A 20,124-nucleotide genomic window follows, 5' to 3' on the forward strand; every position below is an offset into this window, starting at 1 on the left:
ATGAATCACCCTGGAGGATGATGTCTCCACGTCCCACTCCTTGACTTGGACTCAAGGACTGGGCAGGATGGAAGGGGCAGGGGCGGGCTGGAGAGACTTCCCCATCAGCCCGGTTCCGGGGGCTTGTGTGCCCTTCACCTCGCATGGTGTTGTAACGAATCACCCAGCAGTGACTGGTGCAGACCAGCGCCTGTAGCCCTCATGGGTTCTGTGGGTCAGCCTTCCGCCAGGCGGCGGGGAAGGGGGCCGGCCAGTCCTCAGCCGCAGGTCTGGGAGGCTGGGGCTCCAGTCGCCTCTGGGCCCAGGTGTTCACGTGTCGTTGGTTGGCGCCGGCTCTTGCTGGGAGGAGTCGGATTCTCTCCATGTGGGCTGCTCTGTGTGACCTCGGTGCGCGGGCTCATTCAGGCCTGCTCCCAGCATGGCCGCCGTACTCAGAGGACCAGCGTCCGGCGGAGGCAGCCAGGTGGGGCTGTGGCCTCTTTATGACGTCTGCCGCCTTCTCTGGGAGGAGTCTATGGGAGGAGCGTCAAAGGATTTGGGGAACGTGTGTGAAGTCGACCTCAAGTGCCCTGAGACCGGAGCAACTCCAGGGCCTCAGGACTGCCTATCGCCCCACAACTTGGCGGTGCCCGAGGTTCCCTGGGAAAGCCACCTCCCACCCAGCACAGGCTGACAGGCTCAGCTGCCGGCCCTGCGGGGACCGCCCAGTGCCATCCGGGGCCCACCTCTGTGTATTTGTCTGTCCCTCTGGTCAGAGGACTCTGGTGAGGGAGGGCCTCTGGGGGCCTGCAGGGCTTCTCAGAGGTCAGCAGCCCAGGGCCAAATCCTTCATTCATTCATCCGCTCATCACAAATCTGTCCGCCGCGCGTCCTGTGCGCCCAGATACCGTTCCCAGCGCGCACGGTCTTGGTAACAACAAAATAAGGCCACCCTTGTCTGCTGTGCTGCTCAAGGCAGAAGACAAGACTCAGGTGAGCAGGGAGAGCCCTCCACGCATTGCACCTGGACCACCCTGAAGGTTGCAGAGGGGATGCCAGGAGGCCTCCCCCTGCAGTCCCGGCCCTGTGCAGGGGGCTGGCAGCAAGTCCGGGTGGCCCAGACCGCTAACGTGCTTCTGGGTTGACTTTGCCCGCCTGCCACTGCCCACACCCACTGGCTCTGAGCTCCGGGGAGAGGCAGGGAGCCGCTGCCCGTGCCCGTGAGTCACGAGTGTAAAGTACGCACAGGACCTTGGCAGGACCATGTGTGCAAGGGTAAGGTGTCATTAGGTGAACATTGAGAAATGCTGCTTTCCCATAGCCCCTGAGATAAAAGGTAACAGCCTCCTCCAGCAGCCTTTTATCGCTCGCATTGCTCTGGGGTGGGAGCTGCAGGTCCCAGGGCAGCAAGGCGGCGGGCTGTGAGTGTGAGCGCGCGTGTGCGTGTGCACATGTGTGTATGTGTGTGAGTGTGCGCGCGCGTGGCCTTCGGGCAGCTGTCCCCCCACCGCACCGCACCCACCGCGCCCGCGCCGCCCCCGCCCCCGCCCGGCTGGGTGCGCCCCGGGCCGCTGCGCTGCCGCCCCGCGCCACTGCGCTGCCGCCCCGCTCCCCCGCCCCGGCGCTGGGAGGCGACCCCCGGCGCGCCCCGGGTTCAAAGGCCCCGCGCGGCGGCCCCAGCCCCTCCGGGGGGCGGGGAGGCGAGGGGGTGGTGCGGGCGCCAGAAAAGCCCGAGCCCACAGCCGGCCCTGCGCAGGGATGGGCAGCGCGCTCTCAAGTGTGTGACCGCCGCCGCCAACTCCTGGCCGGGGCCCGGGACGCAGCGAGCGAGCGCCGGCCTCGGACCCCGCAGCTGGAGGGCGAGGCCGCCGTGCCTGGCCCAGCGCCCTTTCTCGGCCACAGGCGTCCGTGCTCCCGGCCCGGTGCCCCGGCGCCCGATCGGGGTTCATGGAGCCGGGGCTTTGGCTCCTCTTCGGGCTCACAGTGACCTCCGCCGCAGGTAAGCGGGCGGGGCGGCGCGCCACTCCGGGCGCCAGCGTACACAAAAGGACCCTGGGATGGGGGGCGCGGGGAAGGGTGCATTGTGGGGAGCAACCTCTGGCCTGGGCTCGCCAACCCTGGAGGCGCCTGGGGGTGGGCTGGGGGCCAAAGCGGAGCGCCAGCTACCCCGGGGGCTCTGGAAGTTGCAGCCCACCGGCGAGCCAGAGATGCGGCTGGCCCGGTGGACTTGGTGAATTTTTCATGAAGTTGGGAACTTTTCAAAAAGTTTGCAGACTATTCAGAAACTGTGCAAAAATGATTGCAAAGCTCTCAACGGGTGCAAATACCTTGCAGACTTTGCAGAAAGGGAAAATAGCTTGCAAGCTTTTCACCAAGTATGCACATGACTTGTAATCTTTTCAGAAACTGTGCACATAGCTTTGCAAACTTTTCAGAATGTATGGCAGAGTTTGGAGACTTTACAGAAAGTGCAACTAGCTTGCAAACTTTGCAGGAATTTTGGTCGTCCCCTTCCCCCAGGTTTTTGGGAATGGTAGGTGTGTGTGTGGGGGGGAGGATCTGCACACTCAGGAGCTCAGGAGCTCCTCAATCTGCCTCCTTCAGGATTGGTGCCTCGCCCCCAGCCTGGGGACGCTGGCAGAAGCGGCCTGCCCGGGGCCCCCCCTGCAGCCAGATCTGAGGGGAACATCGAGGAGACTGTGGCCACTACCACAGAGCAGGGTCCGAGTCCCAGACGCCTTGGGCAGGAGCAGGAACCAGGTCGGTTTGGGGAGCAGGCGTCCAAAGGGGGTCCTGTGCACCGCCGTGCGAGGCGCTGTACGTGCTTCACCTACAAGGACAAGGAGTGTGTGTACTATTGCCACCTGGACATCATCTGGATCAACACTCCTGAGTGAGTCAGCCCAGCCCTGGGCGGTGGGAAGTGATTGGGAGGGCTGGCCTACATCTTCACTCCCAGAGGGCCTCATCCATCCCATCCCTGCCGGGTCAGCCTGGAGCCCGCCCGAGCCCACCCTGGCACAGCCTCGGGCTCTTGCTGGGGCCTCCTGCCATCTCAGGCCTGGTCTGCGGGTCAGGGCTGTGACTCCCACCCCCTCGGAGGGCCTGGCCTGGGAGAAACCCAATCTCAGTTTCTGATCCAGTGGAAGGGGGAGCCCTCCCTCTGAGAGAAATGAGCTGGCAGAGGGATTAGATACCTGAGAAGTCCTTCTTCCACGGAGGAAAGTTATCTCCTGCCCCAGGGGCTGAGTGGGCCCCCTCCCGACCCTGCCAGGCTCCAAGGAGTTTCAAATTCCTTGACAGCAGCCTGCTCTCCAGAGAGCGCAGGGGTGGGCTTGGCAGGGCCCGGTGGAACCTTCCCAGGAAGGGTGAAATTCCACGGGTACCAGGTTCCTTTCCTCCCGGCGCTGGAGTGCCGACTGGTCTGCCACAGGCTGAGCCCCGTCACCCACAGTGCCGCCCACTGTCGCCTCCTGCCACAGATGGCCTCTCCTCCTCCCTTGCAGCCCCTTAGGACGGAGGCCAGCGCCACCGGGAAAGCCACCTCCCTTGCTGTAAAGTCAAACTTCTTCCAAGGCCATGGGGTACAGAGTGCTCTGCTGGGGGAGGATGTGACAGTGTCCCCCATTCACTTACTCTATCTCAACCTCCCTCTGCAGACACATCACCTTAATCACCTTACCAACTGTAAAGAGGACTTGACCTTGCCCTGGTTACATGCCTTCTGGGCTTGGCCATCCCGAGCTCTAAAATCTGGGACTTGGACCTGATGACTCCACGTTCCATTCCCGGGGTGTTCTTGGGACCTTGTGGACTCCTGCTGGTGCCCTACTAGGGATTCTTATGGAGAGCTGGTGGTGAATGGGAACCTTTGTCTGGGAAAGGCAACTTGGCTGCTATGTTTGGAGCCACGTTGATTCAGGTCCCCATATGGCTTCCTTCACCCTCAAACCTCTGAGCACACTGGGTGACAGCTTGGATGGGCTCACTTACCCACCTTGTTTCGTGAGCACCTGCAGAATGAGGGGCCGAGTAGCTTTCAAACCAGGTGACAGGATCCCTAAGCACGTCGGGGATAGTTCTGGAAAGTGGCCCCATTATGCCAGATGGCAGGCAGGGCTGGCTTGACTAAACCACCTTGACTCGTGCTCAGGGTTCCAGGCTCAGAAGGACCCACACTCCGTTTAACGCTGTCTTGAAATTCTTAACACTTTTTGAACCAGACGCTCCACGTTTGCATTTTATCCTGGGCCCCATACATTATGTAGCTGATCCAGATGGCAGGATTTGCTTGCCAGGCTGAGTCTGATCAGGATCCGGTACACACGGTGAGCCCATGCAGGGAGGACGCAGCCTCATCTCCGTGGGGAAGAAGAAAGTGCTGTGTGGTGGGAGAGGGGCTCCGGGCCGGGGCTGCCATTGATTGCCTTCTCTTCTCAGACAACGATCAGGGTCACCTCTTCTCGCAGCCCCCATCACCCTGACACTTGTCTTTTCTGATTCCTACCCTCCTGGCATCGTGATCTGACCAAAGTATCTTCACAGAATCAAGGACGCAGGGCAGTTAGCACAGGATTGAGTCCCATGCTGTGAATATAGAAGAAGAAAGGAAAGCCAACCACATTAGGGACAGGGGGCCTGGGGCAGAGGAGAGAAGGAGGGGAGGAAGGAGAGCGTTTGGAGACTACCTCCATTCTCTGCTTGTTGCCAGGCTCCTGGCACCGGCTGGAGGATTGATTGCTTGAAATGCGCCCAGGAGGCTCCGCAAACGCCCTCTGATCTGTTTGAAGCCCTGGCTTGTAATTCTGATTGTCTTGTATGAAGCCATGGACCTTTGACTTCTTCCAGGGCAGCCAACTTGCTGACATCCCCCCTCACAGTTTGATTGACCTCTTCTCCTCTTTTCTGACCCTGATTCATTTTAAACACTAGGAAAGAAGGATTAAATACGGTGTTGAGAGTTCTGCGTACAACAAAAATGACAACAGCCAGACGAGCATTTTGAAGTTAGACAAGCAAAATAGTTTTCATAAGGAAGATTTTTCCAGATGCTCTTTCTCTTTTCTTCTCCCCCCCGCCCCCGCCCTCCCCACCCCCCACCCCGTGCTTGCCTCTCTCCTTCCCTTTCTTTCCTTCCTTCCAAAACTTGATAGATTCGTAGACAGGTCCATTTGCTGTCTTTAAACATCTTGGACAAGATTGCAATGTGAGAAAATGGGCTCTAGGGACAGGGAATGTGGGCCTTTGGAGAAATGGAAGAATGAAAAATGGCTGAACTGAGCTAACGGGACAACAGTGGAGAGTAATGAGGTCTTTCCAGGTTCCTGTCCATTCCCGTACCCACTTCCTGTTGCAGACCCTCCTGGTATGTGGACACTTCTCCAGCGTGTGATGTGCATCCAGGCTCTGCCCTGGGCTGTGCTGGGAACTGTAGGGCTCTTGAGCTTCATGCCTACATTGAGAGGCTTGACTTTGGGTGATTTTTCAGCTCTGGTCTTTCTTCCTACTGCCCATCCTGTTGCGTGAAGATGGACCCCACAGTCCTACTCCGCCTCGGGAGGACATTTGCAGGGTTGCAGGCATCCTGGGAGTGTGGTCACTCACGCTATGTGTAGGGACCTGAAAGCTGCCAGTGGGGTGCACAAGGTACTGCTGAGACCCTTTGTGCATCTTACATGCAAAGTCAGTGCTGGTGAGAGCCCGAGAGACCGGGTAGTCCCGAAGTATCTTCTGGGTGTAAGAGCTGAGGATCTCTGGCTCTCTCACATCCCTCCACATGCTTCCTTCTTCCAGACCTGAGCTTGCTCAGCCCGCTCGGCCGGCACCCAGTGTGTACTAGACGTTCAGTAACACTGGTTGGCTTTCGGTGAGGTCCTGCTGCCTGAAGATTCTTCACTCTCACAGAGGCTGTGGTCTGCAATGCTTTCTCGCAGAAACGAGGCTTCTTGTTCCAGGACAAATGGATGCTCTCCAGAGGCCCCAGCAGCCCAGCAGACACGTTGGGAATGTGGGTTTTTTCAGAGGTGTTGCCCATAACTTCCACTGTAGACTCCAGGAAGTCTGTGGTCCCAAAGGGGAACCAAATGTATCCTGGGCCTGTGGAGGCGGCTGAGGCCACAGATGGTCCGTGGCACAGTATGGTTTTCATGACTTTCTTTGGCCGTGTTAGGGAGCTCCCACCCCTCCCCCCAGTGGTCCCCCCATTGCCAACAAAAACAAAAACAAAACTCCAAATCAGACAAAAAACACATCCCGTCTTATGATCATGAAAAGTTTGCCAAGAATAAGATGACAAGGGAGAGGTCGTGCACAAGTAGTCCATGTGCTCACACGCTTGTACACCTAGGGCTGTTCTCCATGAGTCCTTGAAAACCAGGAGTCACAGCGGGCGATTGTATTCGTCAGGGTCTCTGGAGAGACAGAACTCACAGGGCGCATGTGTGTGTGCAGATGCGTCTGTGTAAAGACACACACACAGCAGGTGACGTTGCAGCCTCAACTCCGCAGGCAGAATTCCTTCCTCTTCAGGTGCCTCAGGTTTTTCCACGAAAGCCTTTGACTGATTAGACAAGGCCCACCCACGCCGTGGGGGGTAATCTGCTTTACTCAAAGTCTACTGATTTAAATCTCAATCCCACCTAAAAAATTACCTTCTCAGCAACATCTAGACTGGCATTGGACCAAACATCTGGCTGTGGTGGCCCAGCTAAGTTGACACATAAAATTAATCCCTCTGTTCTGGCCACCATACACTTGGTAGGAGAGTGAGCCAGCCGTCAAGTGACCGACGGAGCTGCAGGGCACCCAGCAAGGAGCTTCTCTGTGTTCCTCCCACTCTGTTCCCAAGAATAGAGAGAACGTGCCATCTGCTAATCCCTCCAAGCCCAGAATGAGGGAGAGGCTGTGATGGGGACCATGTTTTCCACACAAAACTCGGAGCCATGTGAGCTGACCAAGAGGAATGTATTTATGAAAAGAGTGGTGGTGATGTTTGCAGTCTCAACTGTGGTGGAAACTCTGGGATCTCCAACGCCTACTCGGGGGAAGGCCCCAGACTCCGGCGCTCCGCTCGGTGTCCTCGCTGACAAGCTGAGTGGCTTGGGTGCGCTGCCCACCTCTCTCAGCACCCCCGGGGTGAGGTCTCAGTGCCAGGCTGACTCTGGGACAGTGACCTCACAAGATGACCCACCTGCCTGCCACCCCGGCTGCTTCAAAGCATGCCTCTCAGACTCAGTCCAGCAAGAATGACATTTGTTTGGGTTCTTTTCCTCCCCAAAGAAGTAGAGTAAACAAAACAAAACAAAACAAAACAAAAACCCCCAAAACCCCAGTAATAATAATGTAATTAAAAAACATTGCAACTTGTATTTTAATATGTTTTGCCACAAAAAGGCAACAATGCCACAGATTCATCTTTGCCGCTGTGTTGTTCAAGAAAGTCATGTTCACATTTCCAAGAAGGGGCATCCCAAATGTTAGAACGTTCCAGTGAAGTGGATGGATCCGGAACCCCCCGTCTCCTGCTGATAGGAGGGCAGCTGTCCCCCCCCCGGGGTGTGATCCTCCCCCCGACCCACGGGTCAGGACTGGGAGCACTGCTGCGGGAGATGCAGCTGCTCAGGCTGCTCACCGAAGACGTGTGAGGATGACACCAGAAGGGAGAGGGGACATGGAGTCTGGCGAACGCTCGGTATCACGAAGACGTGACCATTGGGATAACTGCGTGGCCTCGGGGCTGTGTAAACACCCCTGGGCCAGGGCCCGGCCTGCCTGCCATCTCCGCCATTCTGTGATTGGGGGCGCCTGCCATCCCCCATTCTGTGGTTGGGGGGCGCCAGTGAGTAGGAAGTGCTTTCTCCAGGACTGCTGAGGTCACCTCCTAGGACCATCCACCCCAGATCACGCCCCGGCTCCTGGAGGAGCGCTGAGCGAGCTCGGTAGATGGTCTTTCAGCATTCCATTGGCATAAGGTGTACAGACCGCGGGTAAAGGTGTGCCCGGCTGCCTCTGCGGCTGATAAGTAGGTTGATAAGGACACGAGGGCCAAAGGTCGGTCCAGGCTTGATGAGATTTGGTCCTGCCCTTTCTGCCCCTCCTGTTTTCTATTGCTTACCTCTCCCCTTGGTAAATCATTGGAATGTTTGGGGCTCGCTGTTCTCTGTGGGCACTGGCCTGGGGCTCCCTCCGTTAGTGGGGCGGTGCGGGCAGCGGCTGGGGGGGTCTGGCCTTTAAGGATAATTTGAATGATCAGTTTAGACCCTGTTTGTTCAGTGCTTCCTGGTGAAAGCCTGGTGAGGGGTCTGTCTGCGTTCTCCTGTGCTCCCCCGAGTGAACACCGAGCCTTGGGGTTTGTGGGCAGAGGACCCTGTCCTGGGGCCTGGAGGAGACACTCTGCACACTGGTTTGCAGAAATCATTCCCGGTACGCTTGTGAGAAGGACCCGTGAGAGAAGCTGCTGTTGGCCAGACTGGATGTGAGTTTGGACGAGGGGTTCTGACCGATGACTCTTTTGCTCGACTTTTGTGAGTTTGTCTCCCCACGTAACCATTTCTGTGTCCTTCGAAATCTGGTAAATGTTTAGATCCCGGTTTTGAGTTCAGGTAGCATATCTCTGAAGACACTTCATGGCAAGATAGGTCTTTAAAAGTCGAGGGCCTTGGGGCTAAATTTCAGTTTGTTGGAGAGGGCGACCCCACTGTCGGGGTCACGGGGACCGAGAGCCCCTTCTGTGCCCTGGGGTGGGGGTGAGGAGGCCTGGGGTGTGCAGGAGCCAAGACGGGGCGGGCCGAAACGCAGCCGGTCCCCACGATGAGAGAGAGTGACTTGCCGCGAGGGGCACTTTGCTTTGTAGCAAGAAGGCTTGGAACGAAGGGCTTGACCCGGTGTGACCCTGGGGGGAGAATTTGGGTTTCTGTTAGATGAAAGGGACCTCACAGCTGGGAACTTGGCCTTAAATCTGAAGGCAGGTGAAAGGCCCTGACATCTCTGGTGTGGTTTACTCCTGCAAAAATGTAAAACAAAGGAAGCTGGGAGCAAACAGCGTTTTCCTCCAGGAGGCCCCGCGGCTGTGCTGGAGCCCGGCCCGCTCTCCACTCCAGCGCCCCGGCCGCTGGGGACCCGCAGCACCTCCGCGCACCTTGCGTACCTCCAGGCGGCCCGCGGAAGCGCTGCTCGGCCTCCGGCCTGAGAGGCAACCTGCTCTCATTCTGTGTCATGTTTCTGACGGAAACCGTTCCTTCAAACGGGACATGCACACACTTTCCCCTGCTTGGGATAGGAGCCCGTCTGACCGCGAAGGAAGAGCTGCTTGTCGGGACACAGTTTGGGGTGCGTCGAAACTCCCGCGTTCCCGGCAAGTGTTGCTCGAACGGACTGACAGCAGGACGGGGTATCCAGTTGCCCTTCTCAGCTGCGCCAGCTCGGAGCCTGGGGGGGCCCCAGAGCTTTTGGAGAACGTGTCCGAAGGCCGGGAGGCACAGACCTTCTCTTCTTTGACAGCCTGCTCAGGGCCGACTTGAGCAGGATGCCTCGAGACACAGTAACTCTAGAACAGGGTGGCCAGGGAGCCCTGTGGCCTGGCCCCCGTAACTTAAAGAATGAAACAGGTTCATTTCAGGAGTCCACGGGGGGCACGGAGGCCAATGTGACAGTGGCACGAATGGCCCAGAGTGGGGACAGTTCCACCTATGACTTGGGGAGCGTGGAAGTTCTGCCCAAAGTCAGAAGCAGGTCAGCGAGAAAGCAGAGGTATATGTACCTTTCCCAGACTGTTTTCCATGGGTTTCTTTGCAGGGTTGAGGCTGGGGTGAGGCCGGTAACACACTCCCCCAGGTGCCGTCTTTGGGGATCTGCCCAAGAGTCTGTCGTCAAGATAAATGAATGTTAATGCAATTTTTTTTTTTAAATTAAAGCAGAAAATTCATCATCAGCGAAACGTCAACATGTGTAATAAAGGCAGGATCCCACACTGTGCGTGCCCGCCTTGCCTCCCTCCCCTCGCCCAGATCCCAACATTGGGGTCTCTTGTGGGGGTAAAGCCCGTATCTCGACAGGGCTTCGAGTATTCCTGCTTTGAGGTGGGTGATCAGTGCCCCAGGGCTACCACAAGGACCCGACCCAAGGACGCAAACAGCTAGACTCAGAGGAGAAGGAGGCTTTGTTAGAGTCGCCCTGGTGAGTGTGTCTTTGTTCGGTAGCATTTTTCATCCTTACGGTGAAATCTCCTGACAATTAGCAAGAGTGTCTTCTCTTGCTTACTGTGGATTATTTAGAGGATGCAGGATGGTGTCTGTATTTTCTTTTTTTATCCCTCTGCAAATCCCCCTGTCCCCCATCCTTAAAAAAAGTACCTGCTCCTTATTTTATGGTCACTCTTTCCACTGCTGGGAACTATTTTGAGCCACATCTGTCTGCAGCTTTGCATAAACTTCTAATGAGGCCGTGCCAGACAGACGTGGAATTGCCTACATTCGACCTGGAATCTGTTAGGGTCACTGGAGGGCTGGGGAGAGAAACTGTAGCCTTTCTCCCGTGCACGCACTGGGGCCGCACCAGATGGAGGGGAAACCAGCTAATCTGTAGGATTCCATAGTCGGTTTCATTCCCCACATAGTGTTGGAGTCTGTTTCCCCAACTTCTTTTTTTGAGCTGTAAGTCTTGGTGATCTTACACCACAACACAAGCACAGAGCAGTTTTCTGTTCCCCTTTCCTTTGACCCCTCGTGCCTCCACACCCTCTTGAGTGGGCGTGTGCCCATGTTCAGGAGGGAGCTGGTGGCGTGAAAAAGTCTGTGGCTTTGGTGTTATTTGTAAGCTTGTTTATATGGTGATAGGACACAACAGTATAGGCCAAAGCGTTGCAAGTACAGGTGGTGAGCCCCGGAGCCTCTTGGCTTGGGGGGCAGTGACCCCGCATTTCACTGTGGTTTTATTGCTGGAGTGAAGGGTCGCACCCGCTCCAGCAGCCGTGTGGTTTGGAGGCCCGGGGACGCGGGCGTTTGAGAATGTCCAGGTGGAATGTGGAGCTGGACATTTCCAGAGACCCAGCCGGCCCTTTCCTCTCTCAGGCCCAGAGGGCAGGTGCTCCCCGGGGACTGTCACTGAGCTAGTCTTCCACTTGGACCAGAAACCTGGGTCTGCCTCTCAAAGCTTGTGTCACCTCTGGGGCCTCAGCCGTTTGTGCAACCTGGTTTCTCCCTCATGCCATGGGTGTGGCCGCCAGGAGCTCCTAGTTCTTTCCCTTCCATCTCGAGACATCTTCTCTTCAGGAAAAATCCTCTGAGATGGGCCAGTTGAGGACAACAGTAGAAGCGCAAGAAAGCAGCCAAGAATCAATACATATGGGAGATGGGGCGTGGGCCAGAAGTAATGGCTAAACTCAGACGTCACTCCTTCCTTCCCTCATTCATTCAACATGTATTTATTGCTGAGATACTGAGCGGTTCCTGAGCAGCACTCTGAGCCAGGCACCACGTCAGCTGCCCTGGGTACAGAAGTGAACAAAGCAGAAAGGATCGGTGGTTCCGGTGGGAAAGGTCCAGGGTTGCCGACCCCACGGCACAAGAAGCAAGCCACACTCGCAAGAGAGATGCAGAATCGACCCTCATTATTGGCTCGGACTGGTGGCTGTCAGTGCTCAACAGACTCAACGTGCCTGTGATTCTGGTAATATTCCCAAATAGCCAAGTCCTGGATAAATCAAACTTTTGTATATTTTTTTCTCTTTGGTAGGGGAGTGTCCTAAAAAAAAAAAAAAAAGTTAACCACCAACACACAGCCCATTGCTCCACTTTTGATGTTTCCAAATACTGTAGGATCTTTGGCTATTTTGGGGGGCTGCGGGAGGAGGACTTCCCACGTGGGCGGGTGGTGGGGTGAGCAATCTCTGCCTTGGGGTCTTCCAACTTTAGGACACAAGGATTTTCTGCAGTGGAAGCAAAGCTACAAATTGCCAGTTCACTTTACATTGTTTGTGAGCATAGGGTTTGTGGAGTCGTCCTTAGAACAGAAAGCATGTGTGTATTTTCCGCTTGTATAACAAGGTCACTGCGGAGCTGTATTTCCTGGCCTGTTTTCTTTACTGGAGGCTGCAAGGGCCCCCTGTGGGTTGTCTGGCACGAGGCCTGGCCCACGGCTGACTTGCACAAGCATTTGATGAGTGGACAAGAGATAGTTCACGGGAGGGTAAGACTTCCGGGGTGGTCAGCCGAGTCTGGGGCTGGGCTCTGAGCATCTTGAAACGGAGGGGAGTGTGTGGTGTGCTTGCTTTCACCTGCCCAAAGGACAGTATGATCCAAAGCAAACATTTCACAGGGGGCACACCTGGGAAGAAAGGACTCCAGCCAGCTTCATTTGCTGGGTTTTGTCCTGATTCTGAACCCACCCTTTTGTGTTTTGTTGCAATGAAGAAAATCTCCACTTGTCCCCAGCGGCTGGAGACGCTCTGGGTCTTCCTATTAAATCCGAGAGATCACGGTCACTTCGGTCTCATGAAAGTGAATTCTGGAGCAGCTGGCCGTCACTGGTCACAAGCCACAGAAAACCTAGTCTAGCTAACACGGCATCAGATCTGTTTATGGGGAGGACGCGGACTGAGGGGAAGAAGGAGCTCCAGCAGCGGGAGAGATCTGGGGACTGGGGGCCCAGGGGCAAGACAGATGGACAAGGCAGGGTGGGGCCACCAGGCAAAGAGCAGCTCCAGAGTATTTCCAGATGTTGAGCTGCCTCACTCAGGCGTCTTGGGAGAGACGGGGTCTCACTTGCCCAACGGGGGTCACCTGGTGGTCCTTAGACAGGGGCAGGTGAGGCACATTGATGGAGGGGAGGGATCATTCCCGGAGGAAAGAGAAGCGCTTGGATTCGGGGAGACAAAACAACCAACGTTGGCCTCGGGCTCTAGAGAATTCCGGGCTTTCAGGTCCTTTGAGCAGGGTGCTCCCGTCTCTAAGCTGGTGCCTTCTGCCTCCTCGCCTTTGTGCTTAGCAGGTGCACTGGGTGCTCGTGGAAGTGAGTCCTGTAGTGACACACGTGTCCTGTGGTGAGAGACCCCTCCTCCTCGTCAGAACAGAGCTCTTGCCTGACCCTTCTTTCCAGTTAAGGGGACAGAGGCAGTGAATGAAGGTGAACCCCACTTTCTTCCTCACCCAAGAGGATGTTCCTCCACTTGGGAGAGCGGGTCAGCGATGCCTACCGCAGACGGGATTTAATAAAGTCTGAAATGGAGCTGTCGCCAGAGAGCGTGCTGGGCCTGAGAAGTTGTTTCTCAGGGGAGCTGATGGCCGCTGGTGCCTGTCCGGCAGCGGGACGGTCCTTTCTGTCCCCCTCCGCCGCGGGGTCGGTCAGCAGAGTCCCGCCTGCTGTACCGGACGGCCCCTGGGCCCTCGGGCCATACTGCCTTTGCTTTTCCCGTTTCAGGAGGAGGAGTGTGAACAAAGGAAGTAGGTCGTCAAGTCCACATTCCAGCTGAAGTGAAAACCATCTATTTGTTGCGGAGGCGCTCAGCCCGAACGTGGGCTTTTTAAGTTGCGAACAACTGTGTGTCGGCAACTATATGTAAACATAGGATCAAGCACTGATTTTGTCACTCCGCCGTGTGACCCGCCTGGCTCTGCTCTGTGGGACGGCACACCAGCCCGGGGGGTAAACGCAGATGCCCCACGAGGGCCAGGCGCGTGACAAAAGGGAGCAAAGAAGGAAAGGTGTAGACGCATCGGGAGCGACAGGGGCGGGGGCAAAATGGAGCATTCATGCCCCATCTCTGACTTTGGCACTCAGCTCCAGACTATCGTTGCCATGTTGGAGCGCCGGGTTGGTGTGAGCGTAGCTCCCGTTTACTCAGGAGAAGCTGCAAGTTGGGATATTCATGTGAAATTTTCAAATTAAAAAAAAACAACCCTCTGTTGATTGGATGAAACCCATAAAATGCTAATTTGCTAACCCCTGTAGGAGCTTAAAACTGTGTGTGTGGAGGCCCACTTGTCTGTCTTGTTCATGGATGTTCCCCCAGAGTCTAGTCCAGTGCCGGCACATCGAAAAGCACTCGGCAGAGATTTACTGCATGCCTCTCGATGGGGTGGGGTGGGGGGATAAAAACTGGGTTTTCAATGACAGTTTGATAAACTCTCTGGAGAAATGAAAATTTGACCAGTGAGGCTCCATTTGCAGCTTCTGGCTGGCCTTGGTGAATGTCTGCATCTCTCCTTTAAACTTCAGGTGTAGAAGCCAGTTTTGATCAGGAAGTGGGGTAATTAATTCATGTATGAACAGGCAACACTGAACTTAAAAACAAAATCTTAAAAAAAAAGCCAACTTTCCTTATTTAAAAACTTCTTGCAGAGAGAAATCAAGTGCTTTCAGTGTGATATGCAGATGAAGAATGAATACGGGGAATCTGGAAGTTTAATATTTAATAACATTTATATATGACATTTGGGAAAAGCGGTAAATAAGGAACACTGATAAATAAGACTCTGGCATCTCCATCTCTGATCAATAATGAATGTATGTAGGTTGAGGGACAATTTATTACACAGAGACACACAACGCTAGACGTCGCATATGTAGGTATGCTGGAAGGCTGTTTTGTTTTGTCTAAGAGCATTTGATCTTCTCATCTGCTTCTCTTTTGTATGGGGCTCTGTGTTATAACTGAAACATGAACAGATGCAAGAGCTGCCTACTTTTTACCAAGAATCGCATTCTCCAAGCCCTACTGTTCAACAATAGCTACACCAGTTGGTCGGAGAGCGTGCTGGTCAAAGGTTCTCAGCCGATTTGACTTCATTTTCATTGTTCCACTGTTAGGTCCTTCCAATTCACTGTTGGGGAAACATTAACACATGAGAAAGGGCACCAAGACAAATGAAGTCCAAGTGCTTCTTAGATGGGCCGTGCGGACAGAACAGCCAGAAGGAAATTCGGCAGAGCATGGTACTCTGACTCCTTTATTTCTTGGTCATGCATCTCAAATGCAGGCCGGGTAGGTGGCATTTTTCTGCCTGATAACAACTCTCTTAAATTCCCAGACCAAATAAGCAACAATGAGAGCTATCATTAATTTACTGCTAGCCCTTTGCTAACTATTTTACATGCAGTCTGTCTGGCCAATGGCCCTTTCCTAGATCAGGAAGCTGTCCAGAGTGTGGAGTGATCACGTAAGGGCTTTACAACCTAATAATGGAATCACCAGCAACCTTTCTCTGTGCTCTCTGCACCTTGCACATACCTGTATATATTGACTTGTAATGTTTCCTTTACCTGGTTTCATACCCCAGTAGTACATGAACTGCTGAAGACCTTCCAATCTCCCCATCACACTTAGAATAATGCTAGAGACATATACATACATACATATATATGGGATGCTTGGCAGATGTTGGAGATTCTTTATAATGAATTTTGTGGTTATTGAACTTCTCAGGTTGGAAAGAATCCAGTATTACCAGACCAGATTATCTCACAATTACTACCAGTTCCTCAGTCAACAGCCTTCCTTTGCTCAATCTCGTGCTGGGTCCATGGCAGGTACAAAAGATGAAGACCAGCCTTCTACTCTTGAGCTGGTGATCCATATTTAAATCTAGACAATGAAGTCCCCTGCCCTGGGCCCCGTGGGTTCGAGGGCTGCCTCTGACCCTCCTCTGGCCATGTCTCCCACTCCGTTGCACTAAAAGTGTATCCCTTCTAGACTGAGTTCCCGGTGTTCAGGATCCTGGAATCCTTTACCCAAATGTCCCCGAGCCCACTCCCAGGGCCTGTGCAGGTAGGTGTCTCCCAGAGCCTGACACTAAGGGACAGAACAGGGCTCCAGGCACATCTCCCAAAGTCCACAGGGTGGCCAAGGGGTGGATGAGGCCCCCTTGGTGTAGGGCAGAGTGGGATGGAAGAGAGGGTGCTGAACCTCCTTGGGCGGCCACATTCCAACACCGAACTCCAAGGAGCTCCAGGATTCTAAATTCAAGCCCGGACTTCCAAGGTGTTTTGAAGCCATATTTGTTCAGGTAGAAGGATAGAACTGTCTTATTTAAGAGCTTATCAGATTGACTTAAAACCCCCAAACTGTCGATCCATGGGTAGTGGGCTTCCATTGGAATTGGAGCCTTGTTAGAGCTCGACTCTTCTGTGGTCTGGGCCACCTTCTAAACCCTCCAGTTGCTCAGCTTCCGTCCTCCCCCACTCCCTCCGGGAGGTCAGCCCCCTAAGAGCCCGCTTGGACCCCCAGGGCTTAGAGTAGGGGTTTCTCATCCTGCCTGTGGGGAAGAGGATGGGGCTGTGTCTCTGTAAACACTCTCTGAAAACTGCAAGGGCTCATTTGCATATGAGCTCTTTGCATTTGGCTGCTGAGAACCTTCACATTTCTCCATTAACAAATACCTCCTTGCCTCTTGCCTCATTTCCTTACTTAAAACACTCTGGAGTGTTTTCACTGAAGTCGACTGGCTCTGCACACGCAAATGCACAATCACCTGAGAGCAATTTCAGAATTGCAGGTCTTGCTGTTGATGGAAAAATGGGAGCATGGTTATTCCTGTGTGTAATTTTCACCAAGAAATAGGGACTGGGTTTAATGTCGACACTTTGAGATCTAATGCAGCTCTCTTACTGGAAAAATACACCTTTAGCCAAATCCTGGCTTACAACAGGGTCTGTATTTGTTCTGTCCCCATGTCCCCCAGCCCCGTTCCTGAGAAGAAATGGGGTTTTAGCACTGGTTTGGCTCAGACCAGGACTGGACCCTGCTTGCTTTCTCCATTTTGGGGGCAAAGACTGCTCAACTCTGTGTCTTCCTCGAGAGCAGGAGGAACCCACCTCTTACTGATGGGGAAGGAACCCACCACAATGCAGAACTCAAGAAAGGGAACGGGTGGCAACGCCCCTTCGCTTTGGCCTCCAACCTAGCAGGGGAAAGTTGGATCGGAGCATCAGGTCGCAGAGGGTTGCCACCACCCCCCACTCTGCCCCCACCACCCTGAAATGCTCCATGGTGTGTGTTTCAAATTAAAGTAAATCCAATTTGATTTTATTTTGAAAATGCAGAGAGGATGTCAGAACCCCCCTTTGAGGTGGATGATTGATGATACTCCATGGGGCTCACAGAAACCAAGGTGGTTCATCTTGGAAAACCAGGCCCTGTTGGAACAGTAACTTTTGGCCACGGAAATTTTCTCTGGTAGTTAGCAATTTGTCCCCAGTCCTGTTCAATAGTGCTAATGATTTAAGCATATGCTTTTAACTTTTTCCACCACACTGCTGCCTGGTAGTCTTCTTTCTTCTCTTGAAAATGATGGTTTGGATGCACATGAGCATAAGAAACAGACAAATGTTAATTGTTCCAAATGACACCATCACCCTCCTCCCAGCTCCAACCATAAATGAGATTGGTAAACAGCTTCAGACTTTTTAATAAGACTTTTTATTTTTATTTTTTTTTAATTTTATTTATTTATTTATTTATTTATTTATTTATTAGAGAGTGAGCAGGAGAGAAACAGCATGAGAGGGGAGAGGGTCAGAGGGAGAAGCAGGCTCCCCGCTGAGCCGGGAGCCCGATGTGGGACTCGATCCCAGGACCCTGGGATCATGACCTGAGCTGAAGGCAGTTGCTTAACCAACTGAGCCACCCAGGCGCCCTTTAATAAGACTTTTTAAATAAGCTTTTTCCCAAGGCCAGTTCTGTCCTTGGCTGTGTCTTACAGGGCGCCCGGGTTCTCTTGATGTTTGTGTCTTGGAGGACACAGTGTTGGGGCCAGGATGTGTCTGTAATTACATTTGTGTATTCCCGTTAGTGCAGACGGTGAGGTAACGTGCGCACAGAAGACACTGGGCATCTGGCCTGCAGGGCGAGGCTGGCTGGCCTTGGGCGGGGGGCTGGGCAGGCCTCTTACTGGTAGGGAGGACCAGCCCCAAGCGTTGGGCACCAGCCTGTGCGTCCACCAGAATGTCCTTGTGCCGGGCTCGGGTACAGGAGGACAATCCAGAACTGCCCTCGAAGGGCTCCCGACTGGGGGCGCACTGAAAGTGTGAGAGGGTGGGCCCAGGAGAGTGCCGACCTTTCCCCCCAGGGCTCCCCACCTCTCTGTCCCCTCGGCCCCAGGGCACTTTTGGGGGGCTTGGGGAAAGCAGGGGTAAAGACTGCCTGCAGAGGCTTCCTAAGACCCACAGCGTGGGGGAGCATGTGGACACCGGATCTGGAGGTGTCGCTGCACCCCATCACTCTTGCCGTGTCCACGGTCTCCCGGCCGCGGCCAGCTCCACGAGGCTGCCCCCTGAGTGGGGAGGCCGGGCGTGCTTATCCACACGCAGCCCTGACGCTGCTCTGTCCTTTGCAGACGGACCGTGCCCTATGGACTGTCCAACTACAGAGGAAGCTTCCGGGGCAGGAGGTCCGCAGGGCCCTTCCCGCAGAGTCCACAGCCCTCCAAGTGGACACTGCGCTGCGCTTGTGTGCAGAGCCAGGACAGCGCCTGCTTGCACTTCTGCGCCCGCACCCTGGCTGTCGGCAGGTAGGACGACCCTGTCGCAATCATCCCCGCGGATCTGGAGCTCCCGCGGGCGTACATGAGGCCACAAGAGTCTGTTGCGTGGGCGTGGGGTGTGATGCAGGGTGTGGGGCGTGGCGTGGCGCCGGGTGGGGTGCGGGGCGCGGGGTGGGGGGGGCGCCGGGCGGGGGGCTCGGGGCGGGGTGGGGCGGGGCGTGGCGTGGGGCGGGGGGTGCGTGGCGGGGCACAGGGCGGGGCGGGGTGTGGCGCCGGGCGAGGGGGGGCGCGCGGCGGGGCGGGGCGTGGCGAGTGGCGGGGTGGGGCGGCGGGGGTGCGGGCGTGGCCGGGCGCCGGGGCGGCGAGGTCCGGGGGCGCGGCGGGGCGCGGGAAGGGCTTGGCTCTGGGGAGCACATGTGCCGCCTCGGCTCCAGGAGGGTGGGTCCAGCCCCCTTGCTGCCTTTCGGAACAGAACCCGCAACGTGGCTGCGGCCGTGTCTGGTCTCCAGACACAGTTCTGGACTGCCCAGCATTTTGCCAAAATCTGCATAAGTTGCCAACATTTAAAAATTGAAGAATTACCCACCCCTGCCAAATGTGTATTTTTAGCTTCTTCAAAAACAGCAAATGGGACCATCTGGTCCCACGGGGCCTCCACATCCCCTCCTGGCCGGCAGAGGCTGGAACCGCGTGGGGGCCCCTCAGGTCAGGGGAGCCATGCTGCATGCATTCACCTGCATTACCCATCACCTTACTTTGGGGACCCCAGGGGCCCTTGAGTTTGAGACCCTGTAGCCTACTCTGGCTGCTAAAGGGAAGTTTCTGAGTCTGTGTGGACCTGAATAAATGAGCAGACCCCAGGTTTGACCCCGGGTGGCCATTCACATTGGCATTTGCTCAATGGGCAGGTGCCCTACTGGTCAGGGACCCAGGATTCTCTGTCGGAAACCCCAGTGCTAACCTCATTTTCTTCTTGGTTTCGTAACATCCGATGAATAACTGAGGAGCGAGTCGACATTGTGCTTTGGTAGAAATCCACCCACCGTGTGCTCAACCTTAGGAAACCATGCCTAAGATGCGGTCCCTGGGGAATGCACTAATGTGCCCACTGGTGAGGAAGAGAAAGTCCTAATTTGACCCTGAAAAACCAGCCACAGGGAAATGCAGGTTGAGTCGTTAAATAAGCTCTCTCCCCACAGGAATTCAAGGACAGCAAAAAATCCCGACAAAGAGGAAGAGCCAGCCAGCGGTGCCAGCGGAGGCCTGCGTCCAAGGAGGTGAAAGTGCTTTCTCAGGCGTCACACCCTTGGGGACATGGAGGATGTGAGGGTGGCTTGTGGTCGAGACGACAGCCGGTGGGAGCCCCAGCGCGCACGGAGTGCTGCATCCACAGGGGACCGGGCCTTTGGTAGATTGTCTCTGGGGACAGAGCAGGCGGAAGCTGGGGACCGTCACTGTTCTTGCCCTGCCCCCGGCCAGCCGCTCTCCGTCATCGGAGTTGACCCCTTGCATCCCCTGGAGCTTCAGAGCAGTGACAGCTGGCTCTGGATTTCGCTGGGCCCAGACACAGCTAGCTGGCCACTGCTGCTCAGAGACGACCCTCCCCCCACCCCGACACCCCCGGCTCATCTACCTGGGACAAGGTGTCACTTTTTCCGGAAGCAATATGTGG

The 20,124-nt window shown here is 55.3% G+C and overlaps 1 protein-coding gene across 1 annotated transcript; it reads left to right on the forward strand.

The window, feature by feature from the left end:
• Positions 1 to 1,926: 1,926 nt before the first annotated feature.
• On the forward strand, positions 1,927 to 19,733 carry EDN3 (endothelin 3). Its single transcript, XM_036094419.2, has 4 exons — positions 1,927 to 1,978; positions 2,584 to 2,872; positions 18,306 to 18,479; positions 19,652 to 19,733. The coding sequence occupies exons 1-4, from the start codon at positions 1,927 to 1,929 to the stop codon at positions 19,731 to 19,733; spliced, it is 597 nt and encodes a 198-aa protein (XP_035950312.1).
• Positions 19,734 to 20,124: the final 391 nt, after the last annotated feature.

This window comes from Halichoerus grypus, chromosome 10 (assembly GCF_964656455.1).
Source record: "Halichoerus grypus chromosome 10, mHalGry1.hap1.1, whole genome shotgun sequence".
NCBI lineage: Eukaryota > Metazoa > Chordata > Mammalia > Carnivora > Phocidae > Halichoerus > Halichoerus grypus.

Bases quoted from the DNA above. Each gene is read 5' to 3' on its own strand.
- EDN3 (XM_036094419.2), top strand. From the start codon at position 1,927: ATGGAGCCGGGGCTTTGGCTCCTCTTCGGGCTCACAGTGACCTCCGCC. The intron at 1,979-2,583 runs GTAAGCGGGCGG...TGCCTCCTTCAG, and splicing joins CACAGTGACCTCCGCCGCAG to GATTGGTGCCTCGCCCCCAG. The intron at 18,480-19,651 runs GTAGGACGACCC...CTCTCCCCACAG, and splicing joins CGCACCCTGGCTGTCGGCAG to GAATTCAAGGACAGCAAAAA.